This window comes from Sinocyclocheilus anshuiensis, unplaced genomic scaffold, assembly GCF_001515605.1.
Source record: "Sinocyclocheilus anshuiensis isolate Anshui unplaced genomic scaffold, SAMN03320099.WGS_v1.1 scaffold337, whole genome shotgun sequence".
Classification (NCBI taxonomy): Eukaryota; Metazoa; Chordata; class Actinopteri; order Cypriniformes; family Cyprinidae; genus Sinocyclocheilus; species Sinocyclocheilus anshuiensis.
In genome coordinates, this window is record NW_015537968.1 from 300,274 (window position 1) to 314,643 (window position 14,370).

A 14,370-nucleotide genomic window follows, 5' to 3' on the forward strand; every position below is an offset into this window, starting at 1 on the left:
GTAAAAGCTTAAAAAAAAAACACAAGGGGCTATTACTGATATACTGTATTGTACATTACAGAATAAAACATGAAAATATATTGAGGTTGTGTTAACAACAGACCTTATTTCAGACATTTACCCAAACGCCTGTTCAAAAAAACAAGACAATGGATCTGGAAGTGCTAAAGTGCAACTAGAACAAAACAAGAAAGCATGGAAAAAGGGGGCCTACTGTATATGATCTCATATTATCTTGATTATGCACTCGTTTTAAATGGGATATATCTTCTGTGAGCATACCACAATAACCGGAATGGATGAGTCACTGTGGCGCTTTCAGTTTACATTTACTCTATGTTTCATCGTCTTACAGTAAAGCACAGGTATAATGCAAGTACCAATTTCTACTCTCAGTTTTAAAGTATACTTGCTATAATCTTAGGTTTCAGAAGTCAAAGAGAAGATCAAAACTCAAGAGTACATGCAAATACACTGGTCGTTAATGCCTTCCTTTATAAAACTGGATCATAAAAAAGCACTTCGTTTACCAACCAGAAGAGTCAAACCCGCAAATTACTATATTTGCCAGTTAGTGACTGAGAGTTATGCATGCTGCTAATATGACAACAGTGGCGTGCACAGACCTTAGCAGGGGCAGGGTCGTGTTTTAGGGGTTCAAGGGGCAGCCTCGTGCACGCCACTGCATAACAATATAATTTTGTTTTAGTTGCAATAAAAATCCAGCATATAAATATGTAAACTAAGTGTCAGATAATAGCAAAAGAGATACAGGCCAAAGCATAGAAATGACTCTCTATTTAAAATACTTCAGCCTGTTTTAAAGGTCCTCATGCTTTGTAGGTCCAAGTACTAGTGGTTTTGGACTTTATACTGTTTATTTACTAACTGCTGGCACTTCACAGCAGTTGTTGTGTTGCTTTAATGGTGTTTTGTTTTCTCCTAGTGCAATTAATTTCTTAATGCATTAAACCTTTTAATTAGCAAATAATTACTGCATGCACATAACTAACTGATATAGGCTATAAACCAGAGATCCACGTGTTAACCAACCAAACATGAATTATTAACTGAAGTCAATTGTGCAAGTCACTTAATTATTCAGAGACGCACAATTATCCTAATTCAGTCATTCTAATTGAATAGGCAAATGCACGAGAGAAGGTCATCTCATCTCATCTCATCTCATCTCCTCAAGCAGTCCTTCACTAGCGTTACCTGTAAACACGTTCTTATCGCGCGTATTCTACAGTACACTCAGCTGGTCAAAGTTCACTAGTATGTTCACATAGCTATTATTTATTTGTAGCCAAACCAAGTATAATCGGTAGGTTCCCCTAATTATAAAAACAGTGCATTTCAGCGTGTTCTACGTAAAAAGCAGAGCTGAGTTTAAGGAACCGCCCTAAAGCCGGTGCTGTAACGTGATCTAACACGCGGCTGTGAATCTCTTGCTCGCTCATTCGCACTGCGGACTGTCGCGCAGGCTTTTCTGATACAAGTGAGGAGCTACGACCCTCAAAATTACCTCTAGGCCCCAAGGGCAAATAGTCATCATATATTCATCATCCACTGCCAATATTTAATATCGCTGTAATCCCGGTGCCATTTCGGACTTTCAACATGGGGGAAAAGCTCTCGACATGGACGCTTCTAGCGGTCTTTTCTCTGCTGATAGTGAAAGGTAAGCGCTGCGCCCCTCTTTGTTGAACCCGGTGCCATGCCCGATTCATCATTTTTGGTCGGCACCGTAGGCAAGCATTGATTTAAAGCATTTAGACTTTGACTTTTAGGCAGCCTTCGTTTTTATGAAAAGCACTAGGAGCAGGAATCACATAAATCACCGTGTTTGAGTTGCGTTTTAACATCTGTCTGGGTTTAGATCATCTGTCTGAGTCGAGCAATTGCTACTGCGCTGTGCATGACATGCTGAGGCTCAACAAATGATGCTCATCTAAATACGAAAAATTAAATTACGTTTATTGCGTGGTGAGACGTTTTAAATCTGTCCGTTAAGGATATTAATGAGGACGAGAAGAATATTACTGTTCTTGACTATTGAATATTAAAAGTGCATCACTAATAGCCTATTAATCTCTTGTATACTATTTTGTTTCCCCTTGCGCAAAGATGTATTTAGGACTATTTAAGATATTGCTATGAATAGATTTGCTTCTTTATTAAACAGTGGGTATCATATTCACGTGTATTTAAACATCAATCACTGGGGTGTCTTTTAATTAGGTTTCGCTTATTTCATGAATTAACATCGTCATGTATTTTAAAATAAAATTATATTAATACCGTGCCATGACTTGTAATATCTTACCAATTCATGGTGTTTTGCAGCCCTCATTAGAGAATGAGATGCTTCATTTACCTTATAACGGCATTAATCATGTTTTATATCTGGGCTGAAAAATAAAAACAAAACAATACGGTTCAGTACTGCTTGAAATTAAATATGTTCACAGAACAATATAATTTCCACATAGTCTCCTCATCCTAGCACGGTACAGGTATCCTACGTTGGGAGGCTTAAGAGTCAGAGCGCATGCGCATACGAAGCCACAATGCGCCCAGGTACAGCATAGGAGTTTGGAATTTTTTGGAGACTGCGGAAGATAGGACGATACCATCATTTTATGACAGGGGGTGTAACGGTCCCCCCTCTATTGGTGTGAGGCACACACGAGTACAATGTCAAAAGATCCATGCTTGTAAGGGCAGAAGAGGCAGACAGAAAGAGACATTAGAAAAAGACAGTGGGATAGACAGATTAAGAGAGACAGATAAAGAAATATAGAAGTTTAAGACTGATCCCATTGGAGTGTTGCACCACATTATCTGTGACCCAGTGCTAAAAATATATGGTAGACATTTATTGCATAAGACATGGAGAGTTGAGTCTGGCTTATTACAGAAGAAACCATTTAGAAATGTACTGCTAAAAATGACACATGGGGGAAGAATCTTTGCAGAAACTTCTTTGTTGTGTAGGACATGAGCACAAAGGATTATTTGTCCCTTTGTGCTTGAAGAATGCATTGCTAAGCTGTCATTTTCTTGTCTTTGTTAAAATACAGGAATGCAGCGGCACTACTGTGGAATTTGTATCATAAAGAGTCTTTAGTAAAGCTGGGCATCAGATCCAGTTTTGGCATTAGCATCATCTGAGATTTTTATTATGGTACCGCATACTGCCAGTATTGCAGTCAAATAAGAATATTACGGGGCTTGGATGATCTGTGTGAACAAAATTATGCATTTATATGTAAGCAATAAGGTATGAGAGGCCGTGCTATATTGTGAATAAGTCACGACTGTAGGGCGTTGTTTGGCACGATGTGAAGCACTCCTCAAGTACCTTATTGCTTTTATAAAACAGTTACAATACAATACAAATATTAAAACCACAAATTCATGTATTGATATGTTACTTTTTTGAAGTAAATTCATTAAATGTTATCCTTCCACTAAAAAATAGTACCTGACAGTGACAGTAAATGGCAAGAAAATGTTCCTGTAACAAGCCTCATCTTGTGGAGCTCAAATAAAAAACTGAGAATAGGAACTGTTCTCATCCGCCGTGTCATTTATTTTTACACCATAGGCTATGATATTTTCTTACTCGCTTATATCCGCTTATCTCTCAGCATGAGAAAACATCTGTTTTTGTCTTTTAGTAGAAAAAAGACTGATTCACGGCACAGTGCAAATTTGCGAGCATCATCACAGTGTGGACATACAGCATCAGTGGACATCACAGGACATACAGCATCATACCTGAAACATAAAACTAATAAATACAGTAATATTCCTTCCGCACTATGGAAACTGTGGGCTTCCACACAGATGCACACATATCAATGTATCTCCCGCACGAGAAGAGTTCATTTGACACTGGGAAGAGTGTGGCCTCAAAATTAAAGGTGAATGAGTGACGCAACATAATGTCAGCAGGGGTCATTTATAATTCCTTACATAAATAATAAAGTTAATTTTGATGAAATACATAATACATGGAATGGTTTTGACGCTATACTGAGTGTTTTTATGTTGTTAAGGGTGGTTGCTTAGCGTGTTGAGCAGTGATATACACAGAACCACTGAGTGAAGCGATCATAGCCGTGCTTTTATTGTGAATAAAACAGCGGCTGACCAATTAGTGCACACATATTTTGTGAATGTTTCTTATTTTGTGTGTTTTACAGGAATAAGTCAGGATCTGGACTTGGCAGATGCATTTGACAGTGATGAACTAAGTAAGTATGACAATTATGATGATGCATCCATGTAAGGATGACAGCAGTATTATAGATTTGTATAGAACAGCATTGCCTTTCACTGTACAAAAATCCTTTTCTTTTTACAGAAAAAGCTGTGTTTGTCGGAATAATTCTGTAAAAATACAGCGAAATGTAAACATACTTAAAAAAACAACTAAATTTATTTTAGTTTAAAACTGTAATTAACAAATAAATATATTTTTACATGTTTAAAATGTTAACTGTAAACTATAAAATGACTTGTTCTTTTAAACTGCCACAAACTACATGTAACAGTATTTTACTGTAAAATTACATGAATTTGTAAGGTTAGCTCTTTAGACAGTTTTTCACCATAGTAAGGGAACTTACCAGTAACCAATTAACAGTTTTTTCTGTAGCATTTTTAGTCTGTTACATTGCATACAATTTTTTTACAGTGTAGTGTCAGACGGCTATTATTTTGTGTATTGTTAACTTTTTTTTTTTTATTCTCCAGCTAGCCCACCACCTAAAGTGAAACCAGCAGGTGGTGCAGGAGGAGCAGGTGAAGGTAATCATTAATAGCACTGTAATAAGCAGAGCAAATGCTGACTTAAAATAACTGTCAAAGGAATTTAATACTTTATTTAAAATAATCTGAAAAAAAATGATGTTAATTTGTTCAACAGTGAAACCCAGTCTTAAACCTGTTAAGCCCACAGTCAAGGAACCAGCAAAGCACAAGCCCAAACAAACAGGTGAGAGGCACTTAATGTATCCCAGATGCTTGTTCTGCTTGAGATGAACATAAAGCAAATCTCCCTACTAATATTCTTCAATAACCACTGGAGCTATTAACATCTTTGAATGCTAAAACATATGGTTTTTGTGTCTTGTGTTATATGATGAGTCAGCAGGATATTTACCCTGATAGAAAGCTCTTAGAGCTCATATATAGTTATCTATGGTCAAAAAACATTGTGTATGGTTTATGGGAGTAGCCTATATTGAACACTGAAGAATGTAAAAGAAAAATCTCACAAATACTTACTATCCTGTATTTTGATGCTTACTAATCAGTCTTCATCATAGGTTTGAATACCCAGCACCCTCTGTATGTAAAATGCTTTACAATACTAACATATTAACTAACCTCCACTAACAGAAGAGACATTCACTGATTTGTTTGACGCCACCATTCGACCAGGCCTGTTGCTCCGAACACCCCCTAGTCTTCTCCGAACCTCTGTTCCCCCTCGGAAAGCCCAGTCTGGTTTGTACCGTGCTGTCAGTTTCCCTGTAGAACCGATCATCGCGTTTGTCTCCATGTCTGTTTGCATGCAGATATGTGTATTCAAAGCAAGTTTAAAAGTGTGATGAAAGGCCAAAATGATTGGATTTCATTTTTGATCGAGTCTAGTAATTAATGCGATCATGGATTGTTTAGCATCATTTTTTATAACGCTCTGAATGTCCTTCCATATTCATACATAACAGAAGGCAAAGTCACTAATGATATATATTATTAATATAATGTATACCTTTCATACAGTTCACAGCAAATAAAAAAAACATGCTTTAGCTTGTACTCAAGTGATGTAAATGATAACAGAATTACGGCAGCTAAAATAAGTCATAGCACAGATTTTCTGGTGGATGTCAACTCAAGTCCTTAAACTTATCCAGCTTGTCTTATACCCCAATATCACAGCACGTTATGATGACATCGTTTACATTGGTCTTCATTGTCATCTTGTCTTGTGAGATTGTGTGTGTTCTATCTTGACTGCAGAAAATTGCTTTGAATTGAAAAAAGCTTTGTTTTGTTTCAAACATTCACATCTCATATTACACAGAAACCATCTGTTTTCATTGTCACTTAGCTATATAAAAAAAAAACAATTGGTACTCGGGCTGGGCGGTATATCGAGTTTGTACGATGTATCAATATATTTTTTATAAGTGATATGGTATGAGGAAATACCGTTTATATCGATATACAGTAGTTGTTGGATATGAGCGCATCTGAATAATAGCAGAGGACATAGAGTAGGCTGTTGCGGGGAAAGTGCATAATCCAATTTGTCCTGAGAGATGCTTTATATTAAGGGCTTTAAAATAACTGGTAAGATATAGTTAACACATATGGTTTAAAGTGGCTCGATCCAGTCAGATACTCTGACAGACTCATGTGCTGCTGACAGAGATGCTACTAGCACTGTTTAATGTGTTTGAGATGTGCATAACTTACATTTCACAGGTATATTCTCCATCTGTAAATGTTAGAAAGTCATGGAAATATTTCCGTTTTGCTGTCAGGAGTGCACGAGCCTACTGCATGCAATTCTCCGCTAAACTTAACAGACTTCAGTATACATTTTACTAAAATATTTGTAGTTGGACAATAAATGTGCCATGTGTAGAATTTTAAACCCAAAAGTAAGCTAAGTGTATTTTATGATAGCAGTAAAGTGTCTATTGTAATGGGGTAATGAAAATATAATGCAATTAAATCTGTGCTTTTGTTCTTATTTCTATTCATTTTTAGTTTAGTGAATTTAACTTCTGCTTTAAATAGCATTGTTTTTGTTTTTAGATTGTAATGTTACAATTTTAGAATGCAATGTGATTTTAGCCCCTTTTTTGCACATAATATATAGCATAGCCTACATGGTTTCTTTCACTATATTTGTTTTCATTGCCTTTAAACATTGTTTCATTGGACAACATTGGGCAGGATGTAAAAAAAAAAGAGTAAATAAATATATATTTAATCTAAATAGAAAAATGTAGAAAATTGATCGTAGTTCAGCCAAAAAATACCGAGATATGATTTTTGCCATATCACCCAGCCCTAATTGGTACTGTGCATATTTCATTTGTTACACAGTGAGTATTTCTTTTGGCTGATAGATTTTGGGGACTTGAATCTTGAAGATGCCTTGAGCCCCGACAATGACATCAGAGGAAAGGGCAAAGACTCTGGCAAAGGCGGTAGGTATTCTTCTGTTTATCCACTTTTACCTTTCTCCATATTTCATTTTTTGCAATTTAGTAGTTCAGTCAGAAGTCAGAAAGAGCTTTATTGCCAAGTATGTTTACACACACAAGGAATTTGTCTTGGCGACAGGAGCTTCCAGTGCAGAAGAAAGTCCAGACAGTGCAAGCATACAAGACAGTGCAAGCATACAAGATACAAGCATACAAGACTGCAAGCAGCCATATATAGGAATTACACAGTAGAGATGAAACACTAATATAAGAAAAACAGAAAATTAAATAATGCAATATAACACAGAAGTAGAAATATAGAGAAAAAACAGGGCCCTCTGTTTCCTATTGAAACATCACATATTGACCACAGCATCATTATCCATTTTGTCCATTGTCTGTAAAAGCCTGTGTAATCTTGAAGGTCATCAAAAGCATAGCCAAAGGAATCACTCAATAAAGTCAATAATATTGCCCTTACAGTCTGTCACTGGGAAATTTAGGCTAGTCAGTGTGGATTAATCCAAGCCAGCCAGGTTTGATGGCATCTCCTGTCCCTGCCAGATAAAGACCTCGGAGGAGGGGGCCGTGATGAAGGCAAACCCAATAGCAGAGGTGGAACTGGTGGTAAGGAACAGAGTAACAGCTTGGGAAACCCCTTCTACCACCCTCTTCCTCTATTTATCTTCTTGGCTGGAAAAATCACCCTTTGTACCCACAAATCGAAGCTAATCTCACCATTATTAAAATCTAATCGCTGTCTGAGTTCAGGTCAAGGCTTTTGAGAACTGAAGCGTTAACCTAGTGATCATCACCATGGCTCCTGATCTCTTGCATCTTAACTTTGCATGGATTTTGGTTTAATCAGTCAGATTGCTAGTTTCATTGCTTCCTCTAGATTGTATACAGCAGTAGGGCTGGGTATTGATACAGATTTCATGATTTGATTCTGATTGACAACCTCTCGATTGAATAACATTAAATTCCGAGCTTGATTTAACTCAATATTTGTTCATTTAGAAATATTTAAAGGGGTCATATGATGCTTTTTTAAAGATCATTATTTTGTGTATTTGGTGTAACAGAATATGTTGACATGCTTTAATGAATATTTAAAATATTTGAAATCTATAAGTACATTTCAGTTTTTCTTAAGGAAAAAAATTATCTCTGTGAAATATACAGGGAACCCTTTACCTGGTACTTTACTATTATATTTAACAAGAGAGATTAAATTCAATTGCTATTTATTTTTAGATACAATAATCAATAATAATTAAAAAAATAATCGTCATCAGTTTTCATTTGCGTTGAAAAAAAAACCCATAAAAAAACAAAACAAGGGATGTCTCTGCTTTCTAATTTGGTTATCGATATATAATCATCATTAAAACTGGCTTTTGTCATGAAAACGTTTTTCATGACAGATTTATTCAAATGTCCATTGCATAATTGCGACATCAGGAATGGGTTAAGTAAAATATAATGAATATTAATATAGTGCATTTATTTATCAAAAGTAGTTACTTCTTGTTAAATAACATGCTATGGATATTAAATGGCTTTCCAGAGTTTCAATGACGTCTTGAAACATGATACATTTCAGTAAGTTGTACTGTCTTTCTCACCATACCTTTTGATGTCAATTCGTGTTCATTTCGTGCTGTAATTTGTAGTAAAGTGGAAGAGATAACTGGTTCACTCGTGCTCTTTATTTGTGTCGAGCTGCAAGTCAAAGAGTGTAAGGTAAACGAGAGCGCCATCTAGAGGTCATCAGTTTTCATTTGCGTTGAAAAAAAACCCCATAAAAAAACAAAACAAGGGATGTCTCTGCTTTCTAATTTGGTTATCGATATATAATCATCATTAAAACAGTGGCTTTTGTCATGAAAACGTTTTTCATGACAGATTTATTCAAATGTCCATTGCATAATTGCGACATCAGGAATGGGTTAAGTAAAATATAATGAATATTAATATAGTGCATTTATTTATCAAAAGTAGTTACTTCTTGTTAAATAACATGCTATGGATATTAAATGGCTTTCCAGAGTTTCAATGACGTCTTGAAACATGATACATTTCAGTAAGTTGTACTGTCTTTCTCACCATACCTTTTGATGTCAATTCGTGTTCATTTCGTGCTGTAATTTGTAGTAAAGTGGAAGAGATAACTGGTTCACTCGTGCTCTTTATTTGTGTCGAGCTGCAAGTCAAAGAGTGTAAGGTAAACGAGAGCGCCATCTAGAGGAAAGTACTGGTAATAATAGGATTAACGTTAATTAATTTAAAACCGGAAGTATATTATATGAAACTTTTTGCGGAAATAAACACAGAAAAAGTTCGATTCATCTTGAGAATCAATATTAAATCGAACGATTTTTTGGCCCAGCCCTAGTCGGCAGCTCAGCTTTCTGTTTCCTGCAGTGTTGGAGTACTGGGCTTTTCCTCTTTTGGGGTCACAAAAGCTTCACCTTAGTTCTTTAGATCACTTGGGTCTCTGATTCAAAGCTGATAGGATTAGTAAACCCAAGCCTGGGCCATGCATGAGTACTTTTCATGTACTTTTCCCCAGGCTAATGGTCTTTTCCAACTTCTCAGGTAGTGAATTCTCAGATGCAGACCTTGCAGATGTGGGCAATGATAACTCCTACAAACCCGACAAAGGCAAAGGTGACAAACTGAAACTGCCTGACAGATCCTCACATCGTGTGACGTCAAATAAAAGAAACAATAATTGGCCAACTGTAGGAATGTCATTTGAAGTGTTCATATTTCCACAGGTGGAAGAGGTGGAAGTAGTGGCGGACATAGTGGCAGTGATTTGGATCATACTGATGACAACTACGGTATGATTGTGTTAAGTAGTAGCCTATTTAGGGCTATTAGAAGAACATTCTGTATAGCACTTGCTAATTTGGTCCAGTTAAATTTTTAAATAGTGGCCTATGTGTTCATTCATAGACACCATGGCTGAGACTGGAACCATTGCTGGTATTGTGAGCGCTATTGCTATGGCTCTGGCCGGTGCAGTGAGCGGTTACATCTCCTACCAGAAGAAGAAGTTGTGCTTCAGCATACAGCGTAAAGACAAACACATTTTCTTTGTAATTGTACTACGCGGCTTGTGTTTTTCACACAATTTCTTTATCTCTCCACAGAGAGTCTAAATGCAGATATGGTGAAAGCAGATGCCCCAGATGCTGTAGTTGCACAGGAGCCACAAGGTATTAACCCCGTTTATGTTGAATTTATGAGGCAAATGTCTTCATTTAACATTTTTGGGTGATATTTAAAGGCTAAATTCAAAGATGTTTAACTTTGTATTGTTACAATATTGGTGGTGTAAGTAATAACCAATGTGTATTATTTTTCCTTGTTACTTGCACCAAGATATCAGAGTTTATTTGTCAGCAAAAGTCTGCCAGCCCATACTTCCGCATTTTTGTATCCCTGCTCACAGATATTCTGATCGAGCCCAATGCATTATGGGTGTTTTTTTTTTCTAGTCGTCTAGCACCGATTTAAAAAAAAGAAAGAAAAGGAATTGTTTCTACTGCATAGGCAGACAGCTGTTATTTTTGCCAGTGGTGTTTTTTATGATTTTTTCCCATTTTTTTTTTATTCATCATGTTAATTTTTCTAAACAATTGTGGCCTTAGATTGTCACCTTCTGGCGAGGATGTAGCATGATGCAAAAGCAAAAGTTTTCGGTTACAGATGCCATTGTATAAGTACCCTATTCGCTAAAAAAAAATTACTTTCTTTAATTGCACTTACTGCACCTTCAATTTAGTCCTGAAGTTGTGATCTGTTTATATATATATATACTTGATAGAATGATTAATAATAATTGCATTATTTTCCTTCCTACTGCAGTTCAACAAACTCTTCTCCAGCCTCCCAACACTGAGCCGCCAACAGAGGAAAATGCGGTGTAATCTGAAATGCATCATCCAAACTGAAGAGGGCGCAGTTCTAAATCATTGTTCTCCCATTTGAATGCCACTGTATTTCCTGGCACATTTACACCACAACTCCCTTTTTGAAGTACCAATGTGACTGTTTAAATCAACCTTAAACATAGTGTATTCATTTTGAATTAAATTCTATTTTAACTGTTCACATGCAACAATGCAGTAAGCCTGTTTGCAATAATATTGCTATGAATTGGAAAGCACCTAATAATGAATTTTAGCGTAATCTGCTGAGACCCAAGAAATCTCACTTGGGTCTTTTTACAGAGGCCCATACAAAGAGTCCCACACATACTGCTCTACAGTCTTTTTGTTTGTCAATTTAGCTCATCATTCCTATTGTGCACAAATGCATATTAATGAACAGTGATACAAGTGATTAATCCAAGGTTTACAAAAACATCTGATTGGATAATCATAGAAGTATGCTTTTAAAGGTCAAGACTGTTTTCCTTACGTTTTTACAGCAAGACAGGCTTAACAGATCCATTGTTGTGGAATTTGCAATTGAAAAAAAGATGAAGGATTCTTGAAGGATGTTGTTGTTGTTTTAACATGATCTGTATATATTTGCCTTGCTTTCACAGAGCAACGTGAAAAGATTGTTACACATATATGCAGGTTTTTGTGTCTTAGATAACTTTTTACTAGAGTGTCTTTTTGAGGGGAAAAAAACGACGAACAACTGAAGTCAAAAACTAACCAACAGCTGCTTCCTTCTAATTTGCTTTTTTAAAAAACGAAACGATGACTAAAATGTGTATAACTGTGAAGATGTGACGCGTGTTGATGAAGAAGCCGTGTTGACTGCTTTTGTGTGTGTTAGTTGGATGTCAGTGGTTGCGATTCCTTCTTTTGATGAATAGTTTGGGCGAGATCAGAATGAGTAGATACATTAGCGTGAAGGAACTCGTAACCGAAGTTGTGTTTTCATGTTAGCACAATACTTAAGCAGTGTAGTAACTCTTCGTTTCGCTAATTCTGATCCATTGCCTTTTGTGGGGTTTTAAGGGGTTAATGTGCTTGTATATTGCATACCGTTTCCAAGTTCTCAAACCGTTGTATCAGTGTATCTCTATTTACATTTGTAGCAGTAAATGTACATAAATATTTGTGCCCCCCACTCTTTTTGGATTACAGGGAGTAGTTTTTCGCCCTAGCTTAGTGTTTGTATCGTTTGTAGCATGTTTCAGCTTTAGCTTTCAGACTTTTTAGAGACCCGTTACACCCTCGCTAGTTTTGCTATTGCCTTAATGAGTCCCTAGCTGCTTTCCTGTTTTGCTAATTTTCCCTCTTCGTTAGCCAAGGGTCCTGTGTTGGTGCCACAGAGCTTGACTAGACCCTTCATTTCTTCTGATTTGGAAGGTCACCATCTAGAAGTAAGTAGAGTTAGCAAAACCGGATTAAAGAGCAGCACAGTCCTTACCATCTTCTGCCCCAGTTGAGATGCTCCAGATTTTCCTGTAGCTGTTGTTTTTCACTGTGAATTCAGGTGCACCTTTGTTTCCCCCTAACCCAAGCCCTTGCCAATGGTGCTTTCCTTCCCAATGCCTTACCACGCTAACATTAGGGAAGACACGCTAGTTTACTAACACAGCACTAACAGTCACGACCGTTAGAAGGGCTGCCTCACTTGAATGTCTACAAACTATACGTACTAGGTTATGTACGTTGTTCCAGTTTAAAGGTGTGGTCACATTCACCGAAATTTGTGGCCAAAAATGTCCACCGTCAAAGGCTGATTGCTCACGCAGATCACTTTCAAACCAGCTTTCTGTTAATTTGTGACAAACTGCGAATTCTGCACCCGAAAAAAATTTGCCCTCGCGCAAAATTCCTGATCACATGGATTCTTACTGAAATTTCGACCACAAAAAAGTGCCAGTAAATGTGACCTCACCTTAACACTCTATTGCAGTTTGAACTGATCTGAAATATTGTTAACTCGCATGCCCAAGATAAAGCAGATTTACAAGTCTTGCAGATGGTAACGATGTCGGAGACATATCGGCGCAGAATGTTGCCTGGTACATTCCCTTAAAGGCGCGTCCTACCAAGGCTTTTGTACAGTATCTAGGGTGAAAACCAACAAAGAGAATGTTAGCTGAATGTAACTCTTTTTACTGCTTTGGCTACCAGAACAATGTAGCTTTTTTGGTGCTACACTTGTAAGAAATGAAGAACACCAAAGATGAAATGTGATGGTTTTTGCCTTTTTGCATGTTCTTTGACTTTGGTGTGAGTCTAGTGATCCAGTGGAATGAATTTGAAACAGCTGAGTGAAAGATACAACAGTCTCGGTGAAGGCAAATGTGGAAATTCACAAGTGTCTTGAACATTTTCGACAACATTATCGCCTGTTTGTGATGAACTGCTTCCAGATTTATTGCTTGGGCACATTATGTATCTGTTAAAACCTCCCTAATTCCTTCAGTTGACCATCTACATTTCTGGGCACTAGTAGTTTGTATGGTGGATGTTGCATTTGTAAGGATCTCTGGGCTCTCTGGTGTCGTTTGGCCAGTATAGTTGCAATTTTGTCAAAACAAGGGTGTACGCGCCGAACTGTACTGATATGCATGTTTTGGATTCTAGCTGTAGATATTAAAGGGTTTTCTTGTGTACTGGGTTTATTTATGAACTTGAGCAATTTGTTATTGGGATGATAGTTTCTGAAATGTCTTGATTTGCACTGCCAGTTTAGTTCTTGCATCATGGTACTGCCACAGATGAGACTGTAAAGCCATAGGTTTATCTGTCATTGAATGAACTAAAATTCTGCTTTGACGTAAACCTCAGAAATATTGACTTTCAGAATGAAACCTCACAGTTTTTATCAGTGCCTGCTCACTCAAATACAGACTGTGATGAAAACACAATTAATTACACAGGTATCAACTGGCAATCCTCTTCTAGACATTTTAATATTCAAATGTACTCAAATTTCACTCTGTATCTCACTGGTTATAATTGGTGGTAAAAAATAAATAAATCAGCATACAGAAACCCAATAATAAACTATTTATCTTGTCTTTGATTCCTTCCTATTTATTTTTCTTCAAGTCTGGTTGCAAGTTTCTGGAGTCAACAGAGTTTAACAGAAGTAAAAAATTTGCATGTACAAAGAATAACCAGGGTTGCACAAAAACAAA

General features: G+C 36.8%; 1 protein-coding gene across 4 annotated transcripts; it reads left to right on the top strand.

The window, feature by feature from the left end:
• Window positions 1–1,397: 1,397 nt before the first annotated feature.
• LOC107668267 (CD99 antigen-like protein 2) lies at window positions 1,398–14,255 on the top strand. Of its 4 annotated transcripts, XM_016460090.1 has the most exons (12): window positions 1,398–1,684; window positions 4,215–4,265; window positions 4,768–4,821; window positions 4,940–5,008; window positions 5,416–5,523; window positions 7,164–7,244; window positions 7,806–7,868; window positions 9,843–9,914; window positions 10,025–10,090; window positions 10,206–10,325; window positions 10,403–10,468; window positions 11,121–14,255. In XM_016460090.1, exons 1-12 carry the CDS (start codon window positions 1,624–1,626, stop codon window positions 11,180–11,182), a joined length of 873 nt encoding a protein of 290 aa, XP_016315576.1. In that variant the 5' UTR covers window positions 1,398–1,623; the 3' UTR covers window positions 11,183–14,255. The 4 variants fall into 4 exon arrangements, with proteins under 4 accessions (XP_016315576.1, XP_016315581.1, XP_016315588.1 ...); XM_016460095.1 differs by lacking the exon at window positions 7,806–7,868 and having other exon boundaries at window positions 1,399–1,684; XM_016460102.1 differs by lacking the exon at window positions 5,416–5,523 and having other exon boundaries at window positions 1,399–1,684.
• Window positions 14,256–14,370: the final 115 nt, after the last annotated feature.